The sequence below is a fragment of the Abrus precatorius genome, unplaced genomic scaffold, assembly GCF_003935025.1.
Source record: "Abrus precatorius isolate BTA unplaced genomic scaffold, Abrus_2018 Scaffold11, whole genome shotgun sequence".
Lineage (NCBI taxonomy): Eukaryota > Viridiplantae > Streptophyta > Magnoliopsida > Fabales > Fabaceae > Abrus > Abrus precatorius.
The window spans coordinates 24,182,428-24,206,601 of NW_020874303.1; the positions used below are offsets into that span (position 1 = coordinate 24,182,428).

General features: G+C 33.0%; 5 protein-coding genes across 6 annotated transcripts; 4 read left to right on the forward strand and 1 right to left on the reverse strand.

Moving 5' to 3' along the window:
* The first annotated feature begins 762 nt into the window (after positions 1 to 762).
* LOC113856529 (heavy metal-associated isoprenylated plant protein 28) lies at positions 763 to 1,295 on the forward strand. The gene is made up of 2 exons (XM_027488375.1): positions 763 to 832; positions 949 to 1,295. The coding sequence occupies exons 1-2, from the start codon at positions 766 to 768 to the stop codon at positions 1,293 to 1,295; spliced, it is 414 nt and encodes a 137-aa protein (XP_027344176.1). The 5' UTR covers positions 763 to 765.
* Positions 1,296 to 4,600: 3,305 nt separating this feature from the next.
* LOC113853571 (14-3-3-like protein D) lies at positions 4,601 to 7,428 on the forward strand. 2 transcript variants are annotated; one of them, XM_027484010.1, is made up of 7 exons: positions 4,601 to 4,787; positions 5,115 to 5,421; positions 5,523 to 5,610; positions 6,232 to 6,341; positions 6,425 to 6,573; positions 6,734 to 6,789; positions 7,068 to 7,428. In XM_027484010.1, the coding sequence occupies exons 1-7, from the start codon at positions 4,715 to 4,717 to the stop codon at positions 7,068 to 7,070; spliced, it is 786 nt and encodes a 261-aa protein (XP_027339811.1). In that variant the 5' UTR covers positions 4,601 to 4,714; the 3' UTR covers positions 7,071 to 7,428. The 2 variants fall into 2 exon arrangements, with proteins under 2 accessions (XP_027339811.1, XP_027339812.1); XM_027484011.1 differs by having other exon boundaries at positions 4,610 to 4,787; positions 6,737 to 6,789; positions 7,068 to 7,392.
* Positions 7,429 to 9,080: 1,652 nt separating this feature from the next.
* Positions 9,081 to 13,642, forward strand: LOC113853570 (bifunctional riboflavin kinase/FMN phosphatase-like). The gene is made up of 10 exons (XM_027484009.1): positions 9,081 to 9,192; positions 9,285 to 9,474; positions 9,752 to 9,882; positions 10,536 to 10,605; positions 10,957 to 11,022; positions 11,872 to 12,023; positions 12,113 to 12,190; positions 12,449 to 12,582; positions 12,879 to 12,971; positions 13,477 to 13,642. The coding sequence occupies exons 1-10, from the start codon at positions 9,102 to 9,104 to the stop codon at positions 13,564 to 13,566; spliced, it is 1,095 nt and encodes a 364-aa protein (XP_027339810.1). The 5' UTR covers positions 9,081 to 9,101; the 3' UTR covers positions 13,567 to 13,642.
* Positions 13,643 to 18,180: 4,538 nt separating this feature from the next.
* Positions 18,181 to 18,591, forward strand: LOC113855882 (uncharacterized protein At5g01610-like). The gene has a single exon (XM_027487511.1). The coding sequence runs from the start codon at positions 18,181 to 18,183 to the stop codon at positions 18,589 to 18,591; it is 411 nt and encodes a 136-aa protein (XP_027343312.1).
* Positions 18,592 to 20,834: 2,243 nt separating this feature from the next.
* On the reverse strand, positions 20,835 to 23,678 carry LOC113855883 (inactive TPR repeat-containing thioredoxin TTL3-like). The gene is made up of 7 exons (XM_027487513.1): positions 23,056 to 23,678; positions 22,785 to 22,980; positions 22,005 to 22,189; positions 21,584 to 21,917; positions 21,281 to 21,482; positions 21,080 to 21,186; positions 20,835 to 20,993 (listed from the first exon to the last, which is right to left on the reverse strand). Exons 1-7 carry the CDS (start codon positions 23,676 to 23,678, stop codon positions 20,835 to 20,837), a joined length of 1,806 nt encoding a protein of 601 aa, XP_027343314.1.
* Positions 23,679 to 24,174: the final 496 nt, after the last annotated feature.

The window sequence follows — 24,174 nt, forward strand, 5'->3', positions numbered from 1 at the left end:
GGGATTAAAAGATTAATGTAATCATTTATAAAATATATTACATTTTAAAAGTTTTTATTTTATCATTTAAATAATTTTAAGCACAAATTACCTTTTTTAATTTCAACTTTTTTCGTCTATACATATTTCAAAAAATAGCATATCAAACTCAAAAGAAACATCTAGTTTAGATATAATAAAATATTCTCCTATTAATAACGGTAGATAAGGCAAGGGAAAGAGAGAGAGGGTGAGGGAGGGAGAAGCTACCCATACATAACCACAAAGTCAAACACCCATCTTGAATTCGACTTTGATCTATATACATAATTTAAGTGGCATTAATGCATGTGATATTGAGGTGGCTTTTCCACCAATAAAGCAACGTTTCCCCTTTGCTTCCATTCTCATCACAATACCCATAAGTTTTAGTCGGTGCAATAAGGTTTCACACCATTAAACAATACTTCATCTAATTAAAAAATGAACCCATCCCATAACCAGCAAAGATGAGGCACATGCACCCATCCATTGAAGCATTCCCATATATATCTAGCTAGAGGCAAACTCATACTATCGCCGTATTGGGTTGCATTTTCTAAACTCTCACAAAGAGATACATCAATATCATTCAACATATTCAACAACCTCAACAAAAGTGAAAAAAATGACGGTAAGCAACAACAATCCTTTCTTGGATCGATATATAGGTTGTATATATATGTGCATGAGGATTAATTTAAATCAATGTTTCCTTCTTTATCTAATTTATTTCAGATCATAGAGATGAGAGTACACATGGATTGCCCTGGATGCGAAGACAAAGTAAAAAATGCACTACAAAAACTTAAAGGTATCAATCTATAAATTTACAATTTCTTGATCAATGGACTAATTATTCATGTATCTATTTTTTTATACCCCTTTTAATTCTTGTGTCTGTTCTTATGTATAAATGATTTTGTTAAGGTGTGGATAACATTGAAATAGACATGAAGCTGCAAAAGGTGACTGTGAATGGCTATGCTGACCAAAAACAGGTTCTGAAAACGGTTCGAAAAACTGGGCGTAGGGCTGAACTATGGCAGCTTCCTTACACAATGGAGTCACAGAACCAATATTTTCAACAGCACCATTGCAATGGCCCTGTTACCTACTATGCTTCTCAACCTTCCTCATCTTATAACTACTACAAGCATGGTTATGATAGCAGTGACCCTCGCTATTATAACTATCCCTCACAATCTTCCATCTTTAGCCATCAAACTGGTGCTACTTTTAGTGATGACAATCCTCACGCTTGTGCAATTATGTGATCATGTCATGGTGATCATACCAATCAAAACAATATAGGCTTTTTGAATATAAAGTTTATGGAGCATTATTATTTAAAATATATGTAATAATGCAAGTCTCTTATCCCATTTTGAAATTTTTCTTTCGAGTGATCCAAGTTTGTAACTTCGCTTCTTTTTCAATTAAACGTGGAAGTGCACTAATGATGATGGAGTCCGTCATCACATTAAAGTCAACTAGCTAGTTTTAGTATAATTATTTAGCTCTAGAAATAATGATGATTTTGAATAAAGTATGAGAATTGGTGATGTCATCTGATGTACACCTTCATTTATTTCATTAACTTTTGTCATTAACTTTTTGTGGATTTTTTCATTTACCTTTTATGTTTGCTTCCACAATTCTATTACTTTATTTATGTTATAATTATTTGGCTCTAAAAGTTATGACATATTTCTAATTCTGATATTAGTTGGGTCAACTGTTTCTTTTATATTAGCTAGGAAAACGGGCATGGGATTGGGTTTGGCCAGGAATGGAGAAAGCCCACTCAGCCCATCTTGTTTAAATTGGTTCAACTTTAGTTCACTCAAAAAGCCCAAAAGTTGACCTAAAAAGCTCAAAACAAATTGACAACCAAAATCACGAAATTTATTTTTTCATGAAAAAAAATGGAATTACCAAGTGTATCATTTTCTTTTACAAGTTAGATTATATCAAGAGGTTCTTTCATGCTGTTACATGATAGGCTCATACGTATTTTAATATTTTTGTTCTTTCAAAGTTTCGCTTTCCTACCATCAATTATATCTTTATCTACACCACAAATCTTGTCTATATCCGATTGTAATGGTATAATTTCTGTCATTGTGATACCACCATGACTTAGTTATTATCACTCTCATAATATTCTTCATATTTATAATAATTTCTACAAACATACACACTAATTGTTGACTTGCTGGGGTTCCTATTCCTGTCACGTTTCTTCTTTTCTATGACAGTTTCCATGTTAAAAACACAGTAAAATATTGTATGATGGAAACTGAGGGTTAGTCATTGGAGCAAGTTTCTTTGTCTCATACTCTCACTACAAAATTGGATTTAATTTCTTTTAGCTCTTTTTTTAAAGAAAAACTTTAATATAACTGAAAATTTTTTAAAGTTAAAATCTCACATTTTAAATTTGTAATTTATTTTTCCCTTAAAATTTGAAAACCAGTGTAGGCACTTATTAATGATTAATAAGTAGAAAATAATTCAATTAAATAACAAATAAGAATGTAATTTATTGTATAATGTAGCTTTTTATTTTATTTTTAAATTAGTGTTTCCAATTCCTGTTAGTTTGCACCATCTCACCAATCTTAAAAACAAAATTAAATTAAGTCCTAACTGAACAAACAAAATCTGTATAGTATGCTCACGGGGCAATGTTTTTTACTCACCCGTTTATATTTATAAATTTAACATAAGATTTTCGTTAATTACTAATCAGATTTGCGTACACTCTTACATTTATTTCGTTATTAACGAAATTCTGGCAACTCAGTTTTATATATATATTTGCTTGGCTTCTGTAGAAGCGAACTTTGAAATTTTCACTGTTAAAAAGGGCAAATTTAATAGAAAAAAAAAAAAAGACACGTAGTAAATTTTGTATGTAATGCACAACCAGGCTATATATGTAGGGAATAATGAAATAAATGGTATTATATATTAAATTCAGTGAAAAAATATATTTAATATTTTTATTAAATGTGAAATTTAACCATTATTAAAACAGAAAATATTTTATATGATTATAGATTATAAATTATAAAAAAACTGATAATTATAATGTCTTTAAAATTAAACCCTTTATTGAATTAACAAATATATTTAGTCATAAAATTTTGTAATCTGTGCTATATTACGCATATAATAAATTATATATAACAATTTTTTTATTAAAAATTACATAATTCAATGCAAATTCAATATATTAAGAGTACTAAATGTTACAATATAAAAAAATTATTATATATAACTTTTTATCTTGTGTAATATAAGTTAAAAATTGATTACTTATTTATAATTTATTTGTGATTAGATAATATAATATTATATATTATATTAAGTAATAAATTAATATTTAATATTTAAAATTACAATAATAGAATTACTGCATTAATATAAAAAACCACATTATACATTTTATATAAAAAAGATAAAAAATTACACATAAATTTTTACAGTCAATGAAATTAAATTTACTTATTTTTAAAAATAAAAATTAATTAAAAATAAAAACATGAACGGTTCAAACTGATTTTATTAGCATTTTTTACATTTATTTTATCGATTTTGGATTGATTTAACTGATTGTGAACCATTTCTCTTTTAAGTTTTTAGTTTGACTAATTTTTAAAATTGAATGGATTAAATGCTTACCTGTCCCCAGATCATCCAGTCAAACTGATCCATCCAACCTCAGTTTTAAGACAATGAATTACTCAATACCTGTTTTTAGGAGAATAGAGAAATGGACAAAAAAAATTTGTTTGTTTTTTTATTTTTGGTTTTTAATTTTAAAAAATTACATTTTAAAATAATTTTAAAAACGATTTTTAGAAAAAAAAATGAAAATAAAACTTGCTCGTTAATTTAATTTTTAAAAATATTTTTAAGATGATAAAATAAAAAAAATAAAAACACTTTAAAGCTATTCTTATTTTTTAGTTTTAAAAATTGAAAATAAAAAATAAATTTTTAAGAACTCTCATTTTGACAAATAAAATTTATTTTTTTAACTCTTAAAAAAGAGAAAATTATTTTTTAAAATAAAAAAATAGACAATCCTTAACTCTCCTAATATTTTTTTTAATAATTATATAATTATGTAAAACAAAAAATATAAGAATATAAAATATGAAAAGTGATGAAAAAAAAAAACAATGATATAACGTTGACAGGGTCTTTGAAAAACAAAGCATCATCTGAATAGGGAAAGATCAAAGACAACAGCACTCACTACAAACAAAGACAAAACACGAGTTTGAAGTGCACATCACCTCACTCAGACAAAACATTAATCAATTTAAATAACGAAAATTCACAAGTTATAAAAGGCAAAAGAAACGCAAGACCATGATTGGCCTTTGAGTGAGACGCGGCACGATACCATTGGTCATAAGATGTTACCCAAGATTTGACACGACACGTGGATCCCATTCACTGGTTAGAAATCTACTTTAGTCTCTGCTCTCACGCACGTAAGCATATCCGTAGAGTCAATGTCGAGCACAAAAGGACCATAAAGTCAAAATGAAGAAAAGACAGGGACTCGTTCGACATTTCGCTCCCCCACTCTTTTCTACAGAACCTCGAGCAAGAAGAATCAGAGAGAGAGAGAAAGAGATTTCACAATTCCCAAACCCTAATTTCGAAAAGATCGGCGATGGCTTCCTCCAAGGATCGCGAGAACTTCGTCTACATCGCCAAGCTCGCCGAGCAGGCTGAGCGATACGAAGGTTTGAGATTCTCTGTGTTTCTCACTCATGCATGCACATCGATGTGAAAAAATTAAACTGTTTTAGTCAAATTGGTTTACTATTTACTGGTTAGTGTAACTATGATTGCCAGGAGACCAGAGAAAAGGGAATCGGTAAGGGTTTGGGGTCCTTTTTAGAGGAATATAGTTTTTCATTATTTGTTTTCTGAATGGCTACTTCAATTTTGTTGTACTGCATGTTAAAGTTGTGGTGTGATGCTTAGGTGTATGTTTTCGTTCTTTCTTTGATCTTATCTGATGTGAAGCTTGATTAATGATGTTTTGTTCTTGCATCTCTTCGTGACAGAGATGGTGGATTCAATGAAAAAGGTTGCAAATCTCGATGTTGAATTGACAGTTGAAGAGCGGAATTTGCTTTCTGTTGGGTATAAGAATGTGATTGGTGCACGCAGAGCGTCCTGGAGGATCCTGTCTTCCATAGAGCAAAAGGAAGAAACAAAAGGAAATGAAGTGAATGCAAAACGTATTAAGGAGTATAGGCAGAAGGTTGAAACAGAGCTCTCAAACATATGTAATGATGTTATGAGAGTGATTGATGAACACCTTATTCCTTCAGCTGCAGCTGGTGAATCCACTGTGTTTTACTATAAGATGTGAGCATTCGTGTCTCATTCTATGCCACAAGTTTTGTTTTAGTGCTATATTTTTGTTTCGCACAAGTGGATTGTGGGATGTTCAAATATTCTGCTTGCAGGAAAGGAGATTATTATCGTTATCTTGCCGAATTTAAGACAGGCAATGAGAAGAAGGAAGCTGCTGATCAGTCAATGAAAGCATATGAGGTGCAATTTATAAATTTATTGTTTTTACAGTTCATTTGATGTTTTTCATGTGGTTCTGTCCTATGGATGGTTATTTACTGGGTTCATTAAAAATATGCATTGCCTGTTAGCAATTGATCTAAAGAGGATTCTTTTGCTCTTCATTTATGGTCTTGTTTTGACCCTTTTTTTCTTTTTCTTTTTCAAACCTTTTTGTTGACATTTGATAACTCTTGTGGCTTGAGAAAAAAATGTTTAATATGTTTACATGATTTTGACCCTTCTACTTTGACTCACCAACCCATTTTTATGCTGGGTACGTTGCTCCTTAACTAGTATATTGCTTTAAGGTCTATTGATGATACTGCCAGTTATTGTTCTATATTTGATGTGATCAACTTTGATGTGTTTGGAAAAAGAGAACGTGTTAATCTTTGTACTTCTTTTTTCCTAGGATTGAATCAATATTTTCATTTTTATTTAGTCCCATCTGTTCTGCTTGTTTCCTTATGTTTTTTTTTTCTCTGGCATATATTTAACAAAATGATTTTTGGAAGAGCTGTTATTCAAAGGATTTTTCCTCTTCAGAATACTTTATCTTTGTATCCCCTACATAAAACTAGTATGTTTTCTTTATTGCAGTCTGCTACCACTGCAGCGGAGGCTGAATTACCCCCCACACACCCCATCCGATTGGGTCTTGCTTTAAATTTCTCAGTTTTCTATTATGAGATCTTGAATTCACCCGAAAGGTTTGTTGGTTTGATTCTTAGCGTGGATTATGATTGCATATTGCTGTTTTCTGTTTAATGTGGAAAGTTGTGTTCTTTTTCAGAGCCTGTCACCTTGCAAAGCAAGCTTTTGATGAAGCTATTTCAGAGCTTGACACCTTGAATGAGGAGTCTTACAAAGATAGCACATTGATCATGCAACTTCTCAGGGACAACCTGACTTTGTGGACTTCTGACATCCCTGAGGATGGAGGTAATTCTTACTGGAAGACTTATAGTAAACTTCTTTTTATTATTTCTATAGTATAATTTGTGGAATCACTGATTTTCGTTGGCTGTTAATTGTGAGAATCATGTTCATGTTGCTTCTATTTTATAAATGTTTACTCTATTTTTCTCACTTGATGTTGCAGAAGATGCCCAGAAAGTGAATGGCACTGCCAAACTTGGTGGAGGTGAGGATGCAGAGGTGAGTAATTCTTTTGTACTTGGTAGCCATAATTTCATTGGATTTAATTGGAATGTATTGATAGTATAAAACTTTTAACACTTTTAACTAATGATGGATTGTCATATCATTTAAAATCTTAATTTTTGTGATATCTTCTTTAGAAGTCAAATTTAGGGTGTTATCTAATTGGTTGTCTGTAACTAAAATTTTTACATTAACAGTATATCAAAATTAAACTCAATTTTGTTGCTGCTTTGTTAGCTTTAGTTTATTCATCTCATTACTCTTTTTTGCAGTGAGGCTGATGGCTGGTGACAACTTCCATAGGATTTGACGCATGTGTTTGGAAATGAAACATGGGGGCTGATTACTTATCTGTGTATTAGCTAGAGATAGGTTCCATTGTTTCCTCTTTCTCTCTCTGTTTATTGTTGATCAGCCATACTTCCCGATAGGGGAAAAGATACTCATTTGTGCTATAATTATGGTATGTTTTTATTTGTGTGGTGTCTGGAAAATGGCCTCTTTCATTCCTAGGCTTTTTCCTCCTGTCCGGGGGATTTGATTGATGAGGATTGTTTATGGTGTATTTCTGTACCAATGAAATGTTGCAACTTTATATGGAGATACTGCTATATATTCGATATTGATTCTTCCATAATCACTTTATCTTGACTTCCATTCCTTGCCAATTCTGTTGCCACCAATTGTGGAGGACAAATAAGAGTGATGTGGCTGTTCGGAGCGCTTGATGTTGTAATCTGGAAAATAGACAAATGTATTTTGAATAGTTCATTTTGTGATGAAAATAAATTATTACTAAGAGCTTGGTGAAACTGCAATTAATTTTTTTGGAAAAAAAAATACTGCTCTCGTAAATTATATCCAAACCCAAACGTGATCTTAGTTTTCTAGTAGAGGATTCACTTGATCATATTTCGTACGTATGTAGCTACTATTTTCAAAACTGAATGAGAATCATGAATGGAAATTGGTCTAAACTTACCTAACTGGTGAACTATTCGTGTAATTTGCATGAAGGGCCCCCAAATCAGTTTTCTTTACCAAGCTGTGCATAGGTCATTATCATCAACACTCGTGTGATTGTGCCATGTAATTTGAGGGATTATATTTTTTATTTAACTCATGATTTGTTTTTGTACATTACATGAATATTATGAAATAATGTGAGTAAAAATTTTAAAATATATTATATCGATGTTCTTAAATTAAATAAATTAAAAAATTTAAAGAGAAAATATTTTTATTATTAATAATAAATATTTTGTTATATTAAATAAGATTAAATTAAACAAATAAATTATAAAATTAAATTAAATATTCAACACAAGAGAAACTAAAACTCATAGCAAAGAAGTTAATAATACTAATAATTCTCTTTTTTAAAATTATTTTTAACAATGGTTTTAAGAGCAATAACTCATAATTAAACATATTGAGGCAGTTAAAAAACTAGTTATTGAAATTATTGTAAAATATATACACAGTTATAATTAATTATGAAAATTTTAAATTTATTTCATTAATTTTCAATGAAAAATATTAACCTCAGATATAGGAATTGGGTTTAAAAAATTAATAGTAGTAAGATTTTATTAAATATATTTTTACACGTTAAGAAAACTAATTTTTAGTTATTATTTTGATCTTAGCAAAATCTCCAGATTTCTTCGAAGATTGTTTCACGTTCTCATAATATAAGGGAGTATATGGAATCATGGAATATCCACAGGATCATGCTGGGGACGCTATTACCTAAGGCTGATAAATTATGCTTTCTGCGTCGGAGAAGATTGAGAATATGATATCACGCAGCAAACTTTGATTTTACTCCACTCGGATTCCTCCAACCACCACCAGGTGATGCTCTTCAATTTGATTGGTCTCTGAAACACATGATTTATGCCATTCGGATTGTGTTTGTTTCTGACTCTTTTATTTCTTTGTTTTGTTTGATAGATCCTTAAACACAATGAAAAATCAAATTACAACTAATAGGTTGAAGTAAAGGTGAATCTATGATCATTTGTCGCACGTTTGGATTCGCGTTTATATATCTATGAATTCATGATTACTTTAATGCTAATAGGAATAGTTTATGCGTTAAATATACGTTTACAGATCTTCAAATGTGAATTCAAAATCGCACTTAAACTTGAATACAAGCACATTCTTAATCGTAGAATAGAATGGAATGCCTCCAAGTTGGATATCCATTAACAGTGTTCTTGAATTCTGTGTAGTATTTACAGGACAGTGTTCCTCTCATCCACCTCCCATTGTTATATAGCCCTAAACTTGGTTTTCATATGAGCTGCTGCTGTGAGTTCAAAGCTTGCAATGGTGAAGCCAAGGTTTTGGCTGTCATTTTTGATTTGGATGGCACGCTTCTGGACACTGGTATTCTCCCCAACCCCTTTTATTCTCCTTAACCATGGTGCGTGAGAATTTATGTTTTCCATCTGTCATGTGTGTTGGTGATTGGTGTACAGAAAACGCATCGAGGGGTGTATTGAATGAGTTTTTGGCGAAGTATGGGAAAGAATTGGACAGGGAGAAGGAAAAGAAGAAGAGATTTGGGATGACACAGAAGGAGTCAGCAGCTATAATTGTTAAGGACTATGAACTTCCATTGACACCTGACCAATTCATCGAAGAAATCACTCCTTTCTACAGGGAAAGGTAATAATAACATTATCATCCTCTTCCTGTGTTTTCCCCCCAGTTACCTATAGTAAATGTAACAGAGATCAGACTGATATGATGATATCTTGTATGGAATGGAAGGTTGAATACGGTTCAACACCATTGTTAGGTTGTTAAATTAGTAATAAATGTGATTTGTTTAGCTGTTTAAAGTAATTCAATACTTTTTTTACAAAAAATTGAAGTCAAAACTGTAGGCAACTCTGTCATATTTGAGTTACTTACACATGCACTGAATAATAAATTGGTTTAGGTGGGCAGAGGCCAAAGCATTGCCTGGTGCTAACCGTCTTATCAAACACCTCAAGAAAAATGGAGTGCCAATGGCTCTTGCCTCAAATTCCTTGCGAGAATACATAGATGCGAAAATTTGTTATCATAAAGGTAGTGTTGACCAGCTCGTAGTTGTTCAGCATTGACTTTTTATTTTGTTTTTCAATTTCAAATCAGCTAGTCATACTAGTTACTACTTTCAGAATTGATTTCTGAGAAGTTAAATTATATGTAGAGACAGGTACTTGTTTCTAATTAACTTCTGCCATAGATAACAACATAGCTTTAATTCTTTTCTAATTTTTAGCTTCAAGTTTTGTAATCAATTAAATGATTAGCCTAATGAAATTAAAATGAATCATCCATAATCCATATAAAAAATAGAATTTGGAAGAATAATTAACAGTTATATATACTTAAGAAAGCATGCTCTCCAACTGATAAATATTTACTCCCTAGCTGTGCTTTTTTTTTTTTTTTAAAATTGAAATGCTAATCCAAAATTTGATCAATTTACTCAGGGAAAATTTAATGTTATTTGACTAGTCAGTGTGGCTGACTAGCGGCTGAGAAAATGTCAATTGCTTGGAAGTAGGTCCCGGCTAAAGAATTTGATTTAGAAAGGCGCCCTGAAATCATCCACCTTTTTGTATTACTTGCTTTTGTACTTTCTTTTGGGTCATAAATGCTTCTGCCTTCTCATTGACATAATGTTTCCTGCTTAAAACTTCATATTTGATGCTTATCATAATTGGTTTTTGTAGGCTGGAAAGAAAGCTTTCCTGTAATTGTAGGAAGTGACCAGGTTAAATCTGGGAAGCCTTCACCGTATTTGTAAGATTCTCTGCTATATGTAAACTTGTGCACCTTGACTCTGATACGTCTTTTAGGAAACATTTAAAACCTTTAATAGTAATGGTTCTACTGGCAATGAAGAACTGTAATATTTTCCCTGTAGCAAATAAGTCTCCTGCATCCTGAATTTTAACAGAAGTTCACATGACTAAAAGTAAATTGACTGCTATTATCTCAATGGCATGCAATTACATTACATGATTTCTCCAGAATCCTGATCTCCCAACATTTTTTCAGTTTTTACATCTTTTTGTTTTGTAGAACAGTACTTTTTTCAGTCAAGTAAACATCCAATTTTATCACAGTACTGAGAAAGTTTGATTGTTGCAGATTTGAAGAAGCTGCCAAGAAAATGGGTGTAGATTCTGTTAACTGCCTGGTGATTGAGGATTCCTTGTAAGTCTGCCAGAGTTTGTTCAGATTGTATATGATTCATTTGCTATTATGTCTTTTATTGAACTTATAATCAGTTGGCCTGGAGTACTTCATGGCTTTACAAGATTTTGATTGCATGACAAACTGACGGTAAATTATAATCTTGACCAAGGATGGTCTTCTATTTCTGGGGTCAGATTGCTGTGTGCCATCTAAAGTTGGCTAGATAATTCAAACCAGAGAATGATCCCAAATGAAGAGCTCACTGTACCACCAGTGATGATGAAGCCTATAATGGATTATACCATCCACCAATCTTTTGGCCATATCCAAATCTAGAGGCTTACACAGATAAATGTGGATGACTGTTGAGTGCAAAAGGTGTGAAATGTTAGAAGTGTGTATGTGACCCTATGCAATTAGATGAACCACTTTTGGCTGAAATGAACATCATAAATGAAGTCCAACCTTTTGCAATCCCTCTTATTTTTAGTCACTTTATTATTGGGATTACCTGCATATATAAAGGTTGGTCTTAGGAGACATTGACTACGAATTCTGAACTGCATTATTTAAAAAATAAATAAATAATAATGCATACACTATTCATGATCCAGTATTTGCCCCAAGATACGTTTGATGAATTTTATAAGCATAGGTGGTTCTTGAGGGATTTCTATATGTTGAGCAGAGTTAATCTCTACCACTAGGTATCCATCTTGGATATTGAGCATATCACTTTCCTTGCTTTTATTCACCGTTACAATGTGTTACAGCATCTGCACGCACCTTTTGTGCATTCACTCAGATTTTTTTAATATTTAATCATATTTTCTGCATATAATTCATGTTGTCCAATGTACTCAACAGAGTTGGTGTCAAGGCAGCCAATGCTGCAAAAATGAAGGTAGTGGCTGTTCCATCTCGAAAGGAAGCTGATTGCTATGGGATAGCAAATGCTGTTCTTCATTCACTTCTGGAGTTTCAACCTGAGCTATGGGGTCTTCCACCTTTTGATGACTGTAATTCACATTATGGTTTCTAAGTTTGTTTATTGGTTCCTGCAAACACCGTGTTCTCCTATAAAAAAATTTCAAACTAATGTTGTCAGGGGTAGATAACACATTGCCTATTGAACCAATTCATCTAAGTGGTTTGTATGTTACTGGATCTCTACAGGAAACCACAGGTTTGTGAAACAACAGACTTTCTCATTTCATAAAATTGGTAACATGAGCAAAACACTTTTGCCTTTATGAGCTTTCATGTTTCCAATTATATGTTTATTGCATTAGATTTAAAAGTCATCTCCAATAACATAAGTTTCAAATTCAGTAGGAATGTACTAATCTCCGTATATATAAAGTAGCTGACTTAACCATTTCATCAAATTTAGCTTTTAAAATGGTTTTATCATCAATATGATAAATTTTATTTCTTAATACAGAGAATACAAAATTTGATCTCCCTGATCAAGTTTTTGGGCTTTTCTTCGGTTGGGCCAAGGTTGATATGGATAGGAACTTCAAGATATTGGTTAGCATTAGTTGGGACTTCTCGTGTGTTGCCTCCAGAAAAATAGTGAGTAATCAGTTATAAAACTCGACAGTTTCTTTTTTTAGTACAAGTCAGGAACTTCTGGTGCACCTTTTAGTGCTCGTGTCTTCTCAAAATTCTAATGAGTTGCTCCATTACACATTTACCCTGATTTCTTTTACTTGAATGGAAGCTCATAGTCTGGACAACTGCATTGTTTTTCTCGAACCATAGACATTTTTATAGGTTGATCCTTTCCTTGATTATGTGATGATGCTTATTCCCTTTTGACCACGCTGATGGTTGTCATTAATGGAGATTGTTTGGGGCTGATTTTGCAGCATGTTTGCCTTATTGACGCAAACAGTGACCTTAATTCTAAGCAGCACATGCAAATCTATCTTGTTGGCTACATAAGAGCGTGGGATAACAAGGTACTGATATGATCTTTTTGATGGAAACATCTAACTTGGAGGCTATTGTTTTGTTGCAACCAAGAGCTCACGATGAAGAGAAAAGATGCATTAAACATTATTATTCATATTTTAGGGAAATTTAATGATCATTTGCAAAATCATATCTATTGTGCCTATTTGTTTTAAAGTTGGATAAAATTGATTTTAATAGAAATATTAAATCAATGAACATAATTACAACGTGTGTCCAAATCAATCAAAGTCGTAAGTTTATTTTGGAATGTGTATTTTTTATTAGAAAGTAGAAAACAACCAGAGGTTAAGTGTTTTCCTTCTAATATATTATTTGTTGAATTTTACTAACCCTAAGAGTAATAGTTAAAGAATTGAAAGTAGATTTTATATATATATATATATATATATATATTTGTCTGACAAAAACCTTCCACTTTTGGTTCCTTAACCTGTGCCCATAGGGAGCACTACTTAGCATTTGCCTTATATGTTTTGCTTGCATGAACAGAAACTCACGTCAACGGAATTGGAAAAACTTGAAGAATATAAGTCCATTGCCAGAGCTTCACTGGATTTGCCATCGTTCACTTGTTTCTAGAAAAGCTTTACGCGGAGGAGACAATCAAGTGACCTTATAGTTGGAGAAGATGGGAGTAACCATTATGTAACTTGTTGCAGCTCTCATAATAATTAAATTAATTTTATAAAGTATGATATGAAATGATTTATTGGGAAATGCTTGTAATAATTGATTAATTATTTATTATTAAAAAAAATAACTAATAATAACATAGCAATCAATTGTTGTTCTCTATATCATCCATGAATTTGGGGAAGAAAGAAGAATGATGTTTTTAAGCTTACCTGTTGTATTAAAGCGCAAATGCTTCTGCCGCCTTAAATTGCATATACATAAACAGCCCATCATGTTGCAAGTTCTGAAATGCCATTATCATCTGCTTTCACAAAGACATGGAAGTTACTATGACAAGTTTGGTGAAAAGCCCAAGGTAGGCAACAACTAGATGTTGGCATCTTTCGTTATGAGAGTTAAGCATTTAAAAAAGATGAAATTATATATATATATATATATACACATGCATTTTGAGTAAAAAAAAAATTGTCAAAATGAAACTTATATTCTATTCATAGCGGAAATTAATTTAGGAAATGGAAATGAATCTAATGGGCCTGCATCAGACCCAAACCTCTATTCTATTCATAGCGGAAATTAATTTAGGAAAATGATTGGTTAAATGGGTGGAGAAGAGAGAAAAAGAAGAAGAGAGGTATAAAAATAAAAGGTTTAATTATATTTTTGATTCGTATAAATATTGAGTATTGTATGATAAATTTTTATAAAAAATTTTGTTAGGATTTAATTTTTGAAATAGTAAGAAGTTAGAATTTAATTTTTGCCGTTAACTTTTCTCTGTTAAGTTATGAGCTAACAAATGAAAAGCTAATTCAGCACTGACACGTGATAGTATATGGCTTGCCATGTTATTTAAATTTTTTATTAATTAAAATTAATATTTATAAATTAATCCCTAAACACATTTTACATAAATTACAAATAAACTCATCATCTTACTTTCTCCTTTCTACTACCCCACTCCTCCTCTTCTCCTTCCCCCTCCCTGCACCTCTATACCTACCTCCACCCTTTCTCTTTCTCTTTCTCTTTCTCTTTTTCCTTCCCCACATTTTTATTCCCTCGGTTCCTTAAAATGCAATCTCTCCACCTCCCCTAAATTGTTATCTCACTTCCATCACTCCACCAAAATCCAACTCTAATTTCCATCCTTTTCACAATACTTATTATCAATATAATGCACTTTTATGTTTATTAATATTGTGTTGGATTTAGCAAGGTCTCTGCATGTGTACAAGCTTAAGATCATACTCACATTCAAAATTATTTACTTAAGAGAAGCAGAAGAAAGTTAGAGTTTTAAAATTTTGCATATAAAAAAAGTATATGTTTTTTTTTCTAAGGTTAGAATTAGGATGCGGGGAGTGGTTAAGTAGCGAGAAGAGTATGGGAGTTGGAGTTGGGGTTGGGTGACGGGAGAAGTGTGGATAATAGGAGGGGTGTGGAGGTTGGAGCTGGGATGGATAGTGGAGAGGGAGATAAAGGAGCACGAGAATTGGAGCTATGTTGGAATTAAGATGTTGGTAAGAGTTAGAACTTGGTAACGGGAGGGGTGCGGATAATGGGAGAGGTGTGGAGGTTGGAGTTGGAATTGAGATAAGATGTGGGTAGGGGTTTGGGCTTAGTAACGGGAGGGGTGTGGGTAGCAGAAGAGGCATGGAGGTTGAAGTTAGGGTGAGTAGTGGAGAGAAAGATGGAAAGGGTATGAGAGTTGGAGTTGGGTTGAGATTAAGATATGAGGAGGGGTTGGGAGTTTGGTAACGAGAGAGGTGTGGAGGTTAGAGTTAGGGTAAATAATGAAGAGGGAGATAGAAGGGATGCAAGATAGGGATAGGAGAAGAGTGGAAGTGGAAAATAGGTGCTGGAAAAGAGTGGGGTGAGATGGGGAAAGGGGTGCCAAAAAGAGGTGGAATTAGAGGAAAAAGTTGAGAGTGGAAATTGGGTTGGAGTAGTTGGGGTGAAGAGGTTGGAGGTTGACAGTAGGGTTGTAGTGCTCCTAAAGAGATGGGTTGGTGATAAATCTATATTTTTATTGATATTTTAGCATAATTCTAACACAATTAATAAGAAAAATATATGAAAAAAGTAGAAAAACTCAGAAAAAAGAGAAGGAATTGAAGTTTGTTTACATATGTAGTTATTTTAGCAATTGTAAAAATTTTGCTTAAAAATTAAGTTTTTAATCTTGTTTTTGAAGGAATAAATTGAGCAAGGATCATGGAAATGGAGGCTTGATGACAAGGAAGAAGAAAGAAGCAAGTCTGGACTCCAAAAACACAAGACCAAGAAAAGGCAGACTGGGCGTGATCACTATTTTCAGTAAAAGTGATCACTCCAGAGTTCAAAGAAGAAGAAAGCCTGGGCGTTATCACTTCTGCTAGGAAAAGTGAGAGATCCTGTGAAGTCTCAGACTCAACATGCTAGGCGTTATCACTTTTATCAGTAAAAGTGAGCGTTCCAGAGAGGCAAATATCAGGAAAAGCTCTGCGTAACCACTATTATCAGCGAAAGTGAACGTTCCAAAGAGCCTTCAACCTGACGAGTTGCGCATAATCACTTTTATTCATAAGAGTTATCATGCGCAACCACTTGAGCTCTGCGTAGTCACTTTTATCAGCAAGAGTGATAGTTTCAGAGAGCCCTCAATATCAGGAAAGTTGCGCGTGATCACTTTTTCTCATAAAAGTGTTAACACGCAACCATAAACCTTCTGCGTGGCTACTATTTCTCATTAAAGTGATAACACGCAAATCTGAAAAATTCTATAAATAACAGAAACATGCAGATTTTTTAGGAGTTCAGTTTTATTTTTAGTTTTGTTAGTTAGATTCTCGTTAGAGGAAGTGAGAGAGAGGAGTGAGGATTCGAATCTTGGAGCTTCACGAAGAGGAATTGGAGTGGAGTAAGCTTCCATGGCGTTTCTGAGTTTCTTCTTCTCTTCTTATCTTTCTTTTTCTTTCTCTACTGTCATGGCTGTGTAATTTCTTCATAGTTAGGGATTGTAGATCTGAAACGAACATGTTGAATTGATTTGGATCTGAATTTCAAGCTTTGGAATAGATTGAGTGATTGATTCTGCACTTCACGTGGAAATTGAATGGGAATTTGATTAACTAAATTCAGAGAAACTTTTATCAATGGAAATTGAATTTGTTCTTCAGATCTGAACCAATCACCGAGATTATAGTTTTCTTAGGGATAAGAGGCTTTGATCTTGCAATCTTCTGGTTTCTTACACTTAAAGCAATATTGAATTGAATCATATCTAAGGAATTAGAATGGTTTAATTGAATGTCAGGTTCACTAAATTGAGGAATTAACCTCTGAATAATATAATGTGAAACTGATTATCATTCTTTCCAATTACTTGTTAATTCAGAACTTTATTGATTAAGCATTGGAGTTTTAGTGAAGCAATTCCCTAACTATGTTTTTTCCCTCTGTTATCACATAATTATTTGTTCATTGTTCTATTTCCTCAAGTTTCTTTTACTCCTAATTGTTCTGGTTTGTTATTATTACATGTTACTACTCTTCTTCCAATTTCGAAAAAGCTCAAATGGTTATAATTTTATGAAGTGATACTTGAAACTTAAATTTCCTGTGGAGACGATATTTGAATCTTAAATTTACTCATTACTTACTGCAATCCTAGTGCACTTGCTAGTGTTAGATTGCGAACAACAGTTGGGAGGAAAAAGAAAGTTTTTTTTGCAAATATGTAAAATATGTTCAAAAACTTTTTTACAAATATTTATTTTAAATAATAAAATAAATGATATAACATGCTATGTGTTAGTACTAAGCTAACTTTTTGTTTGATCAGCATTTAACAGAGTTGACAACAATAATTAAATTCTAACTTCCTAATATTTTAGAGATTAAATTTTAATAAAAATTTTACAAAAACTTATCACAAAATATCTTATATTTATAAGAAATAAAAATATAATTAAGCCAAAATAAAAAGAAAGAAGGGATGAAGAACAAATGTAAGAAAAAATGGATCTAGAAATGTAGATGTGGATTGACTTAAATACAAGTCTCAATTTTATTTCATATAATTAATTAATTGCATCAAAGCCCATTATAGTGGACTGTAAATTAGATGTACCCTAAACCACGGATGCAACTATTCCATCATCAAATACATGCACAATCAGAAACATAATTTTTTATACACCCAACACTCAGTAACGAGTATTCCATGGTTTGCATTGGTTGCTCAGATCGGCTTTATGTCGTCTTGCACTTCTCTCCACCTTAATCACTATTTCTCGAAAATCACACCCACATCCTACAAAATCTATGTAACTTTCACTACAACAATACTCTACAAAACAATTACTTGTTGAGAAAGGTGGTAAAGAAAAACAAAATGAAAGAAAATATTGGACGGAACAAACAAAGAAATCCACTATTCTACTTCGATCTCTACAAAGCACAAAGCTTATCCCTCATAAGCAGAACCTACATATAAACACACATAGCAAAAAGCTCTCAATTCAACTAAGATTCCAAAGCAACAAAATCACAATTTTCTCTTACACATCAACAATGACGGAAAAGGAAGGAGGTATTGTGAAGAAAGGGCATGAAGAAGGTCTTAAAATGGCAGTTTCTCTACTCCAAGAGTTTGATCTTCCAGCTGGGCTTCTTCCTCTAGCTAATGTGATCGAAGTTGGGTTTGTGAAGGGCACAGGTTACATGTGGATCGTGCAGAAGAAGAAGGTGGAACATGAGTTCAAGATGATCAACAAGTTGGTGAGCTATGACACTGGCATCACAGGCTATATTTCAAAGAAGAAGATCAAAAAGTTGAAGGGGGTGAAGGCTAAAGAGCTTATGCTATGGCCCCCAGTGAGTGAGATTACTGTTGATGACTCTCCAACTGGGAAGATTCACTTCAAGAGTCTTGCTGGTATCACCAAGACTTTCCCAGTTGAGGCCTTCGCTGCTGGCCAGTAATTTATATTAATATCAATTATCCATCAAGCAATATAGATAGATTTATAAGCTTGCATGAAATAATAACAATGATAATAATTGCTTGATTTCTCTACTTTTTTTCTTCCTGTGATAGGACTTAATTCAGCTATATATCAAGGTTAATTTTAATATCTGCTGTTTCTGTTTATCTATCTTTTCAAGCTTTCTATGCAAAATAATAATTGATATGATATGAAAGACTTTGACTTCTGAAAACTCTTACACACGTCCTCATTTATCAAACGTAACACAAAATTACTGCCTTCCCAAAGTAGTAAGGGGGATTTTTCCATTTTTTCTAGTTCTTAAAGAATTTGAATGAAACTGGGTAACCAGATTTGATAAAATGATCATGGATCTTGGTGGATGGGGATGATCAGGATCAAGTTAGATAGAGTTTTGACAAAAAACTAAAACAAAACAAAAGAAGAATCAAGTAAATTTAAATAGATTAAAAATTTTCAACTCATCCAACCTAAATCAATAAATAAGAATGCCTTAATTAATAAGAACGATATTTTAAAAAGAAAAACTAGGGCAGCAAATCGGTATAGGTTCATCAGATTTTAAAAATTTGGTAATGATTGACTGTGTTGTGTTTTATTTAATACTAATTTTTCGAGTTAATTCAAAATTTTTAATTAGATCGCACCAAATTGATGGAATTGGATCCAGCGTCATTCTTTATAGCCGATCTACTTCAGTGGGAGCTAAATAACAGAAAAATGTCCAAATGATTTATTAATTTACATTAATACACATAAGCAGGCCTAAATATATTACAAGTACAACAGCGAATGATCGGTGTTTGAGTACTATCAAATCCTTAATTAAATCGAATTGGATACTCTATTATAGGTATAGCCAAATAACAAGCATTTTTCCCCTGCTGCCAAAAAAGCACTGACAGAACAAATAATTTCTTTAAAATTTATCCCAGAAATGTAAACGTAAAATTTAATGCTCTAATAGAGCATGCTTGCACCACCATTTAAGGAGTGTGATTCAGATAGATAAAAATTCATCAAATTTTGTCAAGATTTTGTGTAAATCTTTTGCTGGTCTTGGGAGTTGCTTTGTTGGCAAGGCATCGCCACAGAATTTCATTTTATTTTTCAACGAAGGATAAGAGAGACAAGACACAGAGTGAAGGGTGAAATTTTTTTTTTATTGTTTCATTCTAATAATTTTTCTGCTATTTTATAAAATAAATAATGAATAAAGTACATATATTTATTATTTAAAAAATAAAAACATTCAATACTTTTTTTATCCAATAATAAGAACGATTTATAAGATAGGATTTAAATTTAATAAGATAAAAAGCATTAAGTCCAGTTGCATTAAATCAATGAGCTACTAAATACGTCAATTACAAAATGTTTAGGGACCAAATCTATGTTCCGCAGGTTTCGCTTGGAGACTGCATCAAATATTTCCTGCCTTTTTTTTAATTAGAGACCTAATTAATTTTATGATTCTCCATGAATTTCAACAAATGTATTAAATATATAGAAATGCTAACAATACACTCTTTATTATTGATCAAAATTTATTAAAAATTAAAAAGTATATTAATTTAAAATAAGAAGAACGAAACTCACGTGATTTTTATAAATTTTTTAATAATAATAAAAAGTATGTTGCGTGGTGCTAGTATTATTCATTAAATATATATGTTTGGTTCTCCAGTTGAAACAGTGCAACAGAGCTTTAGAAAGCTTAACCAACGGTTAATATGATTTTGAAATAATTCCTGTGGCTTCGATCTTTTTTCAATTTTTACTACATCGATTCTTTACATTTCTAAACCCCAAACCAAACTTTGTAATTATCAGGTGTTAAAAGAATTTGTATTACTAACATTTATCTGTAATACGATGGTATGTTTGTTGCAGCATTTTCACTTAGCCTGGTGTGGTAAAACAAAAGATATGGAGGGAAGAAGATCATTTTTGGGTTAGAGGAAAGGAAATAGGAAGCACTTCTTCAGAAGCTGGATAGAAAGATATACATATATGATTTCAAAATGTTGACTAACATCTATTTCTCTGAGGTTGTCCTGCCTAAAAAGCATGGTGAAATGCTGTGTGTATCACAGGGAAAACTGAGATTCCTAATTTGAACTAACAAGGTTTGGTGCAATTTTGGAGCACCTTCTTCAATATTGCTATTGGATTTAGGTGCATGTGAATGCAAATAATATGTATGAATTCTGGTATCTAGAGACTACTACTACTTTTCCTTACTGAATCCTCTAAAAACTGATGGGTTGGCCGGATCATCTCCTTCACCTTTTCTCCATTTTTATAAATTTTAAAAGTTGGAACACTTCTTATGCTTTCAGCTTTTGCTATTGCCAGACACTCCTCCACGTCCACCTTCAATTAAATTTGAAAGAAAATTAGATAGATATTAGATACGATAATTATGTTAGGAAGTACAAAGAAGCCACTTATTTGTGTACCTTAATAAATTTAATAGAGGGATATCTAACACACAATGTATTTATGAATGGAGATATTTCTTCACATAGTTCATTTGATGCCTCTTTGAAATAAACTACCGAAACACCTGAAAAAACAAATTTTCACTAAAAAAATTGCATAAATGAAGCAAGGAAAAAGATGGGCCAATGTTCTAAGATTGAAAGAATCAATGAAATTACCAGCAGATGCAATGGCAGCTTTAAATTTATCTAATGCAGAGATTTCTTCAACTTCAACTCCAAACTTGGTACCATATACCACTTGTCGAGATTTTTCTAATGCTAGTTGAGCTTGATGAAGAGACTCAGCAACTTCATTGTCATTAGGGAGTTCACGTTTTAATGCCTGATAATCTTTAACAACTTCTGTCCATCTTTCAAGCTGCAACAAGATTATACATCTTAAAAAATGAGAATGAATCAACTTCAGAGAACAAAACAACAATGAACACAACCACACATGCACACTGCTAGTGGATTCACCTTTGCATTTGATGCAGCCCTGCGGAAAAGAGCCTTGGTGTAATTTGGTTGAATGTTAAGAGCTTGATTGCAATCTTGAACTGATTGTTCCCACAGTCCAAGTTTAGACCAACAAATAGCTCTATTGCAATATAGAACATAATTGGAACTGTCATACTTAAGGCCTTCTCCATAAGCAGAACAAGCTTCAGAAAATTTGCCAGAGCTGAAAAGATCATTGCCCCTGGAACGAGCTTTTGCCACCATTTTAACAATATTTACAATCCTACCCACTTCAACATTACTGTAATCTAACAGGCTTGCTTTTTCTGCTGCCGCGACAGCATTCTCAAACCTGAAACAATTCATCGTTCTTTCACAACTCATTCATAAAAAAATATACATAGTATTATATTTCAAGTCCAACGTGTTTAGTCTTTACCTTCCCAATGCCATCTCAACCTGCGCAGACACAAAATGAACATAGGCTTCACCAACCATACCAAAGAACTTGACTTGAGAACATGGTAGAGGACACCCTTCCAACTTTGGCATGTTTGAGAGCCTCGATTCAGCATCCTCAAGTTGATGCAGTTTTAAATAAGCTTCCGCCTTGCAAGCAACAATCTGTAACAATCCAACTAGTTAGCCCAATGAAAAATTATCATAAACCAACTATCCTAAAAACTTAGAGCAATTTAAGTTTTATACTTGGTCACATACTCTACCATATCACAAACCAACTATCCCTAAACTTAATATCATTAAGTGAAGATACATGAATAATTTTATATTATGGATGTGTTTAGAAAATTTTATGTAAAATTTATGAAAATAACTTATAATTCTTTCGTAAGTTCTTTGTAACTTATTTCAATAAATTATTTAAAATAAGTTATTTTTCGGTTTATATTAATAAATTTTATGGTCAAATTTATGGTATAAATTGATGTCATGAAACTTATTGAGATAAATTGATTATTTCATAGTATTATAATGACTTGTATCATCAACGAAAAATATTAGAAAATGTTTATAAAAGTCATATTTTCAAAGCTTTTTCAAACTGGATAATCCTTCAAGTAATACGAGCTTATTTGAATAAGCACTTAATTAACGTGTTATCCAAACACATTCTACATCTCCAACAGAGACAACATCCACCATTGGAAAATCCGAAATCTTAGGCACATTTATTTCATGTCATGAGTGAAGAACTTACCTGAGGGGAAAAATCAGCACCAACAGCAATGGCTGCCTCAGATTCCCTAAGTGCCCTCTTCCAATCACCAATCATTCTTGCATCTGCACATCGCTTCAAATGCTTATCCAACAACAACAACTTCTGCTCCTCAGATTCATCCTCTTCAATCCCAGAGAGACAGAGATGCCGCCGCGAATTCTCAACCTGCCCAAACCTACACAGAATTCCCAATTCCAACAAAACCAATCCAAATCACACAAAACCAAATTCAAATCCAAAATTCCGTTACCGTAGATAAAGAGATGCGAGTCTCTTATGAGCTCTCGCATAACCACCCTCCAACTTCACAGCCTCGTCACACTCCCTTGCCGCCTCCCCCAACCTCCCCAACGCCGTCAGCGCCGCCGCACGATTGCTCCGGCAAGCGGCGTTCCCCGGCGAAATCGCGACGGCACGATCGTACAATGCCAACGCCTCCACGAAGTTCCCGCTCCTATACAACTCGTTCCCCAACCTCTTCACCTCCTCGGGATCGGAGCCACTCATCGCGCGCTTCACCGTAAGCGCCGATGCACCTGCACCCACATGATTAGCACCCGACCCTCGCATTATGCTACCGCGCCCGTAGTTCACTGTCCCCGAACCCAACACATCGGTTCGGTTGGGTCCGCGAGAGGGTAAACCCGGTTTCAGGATCTTCCCGGAGGGGCAAATGTTACCGCTCGGGAGTAATGTTGGACTCGAACTCGCTCCGCCGGAGTAGATTAACGGCGCTCCGGCGGAGACCGATCTCCGGTGGCCCGGTCTGGAGATTCTCGCCGCCCCAGAGAGCTCGCCGGAGAGGTTAGTTGGTTTTCCGTTGACGGTGGAACTGGGATCGAGTCGTTTTGAATCCAAGGTGGGTTGTTGCATTGTGTTGGACATTATTATTATTTCTGTGTGTTTATGTTTGTGTTTTTCTGTTGTTTTGGTTATATAAGAGATTCGAAAATGGAAGACAATTAATAATAAAAAAAAAATAGTTTTTACGCGATGCGAATCGAATCTGTGTGTGTGAGGTGTTGGGTTTGGTTTTGTGTTTAAAATGAAGAGAGTAAGAGAGAAGAGGTTTGAGGAAGTCGTGAGTGAGTCAGAGTTTGTATTTATGTGAGAGAGAAACACTGTAAATTGTAGAGAGAGAGAGAGAGTGGCCATAGATTGAATATCGCAGCACCCATTTTATATTTGCATTTAAAAAAAACTATCCATTCTTAAAGACATTGCATGGGTAATAGATTCAATACTTGTATCTTTACTTATTAGATATTCATTAATCATATACTTTACTTCCTTATTTTTATTTTAGTTAATTTAAATGCAACTTTTTAATTTAATTTATTTGATAATTTAATAAAATATGAACATTAAT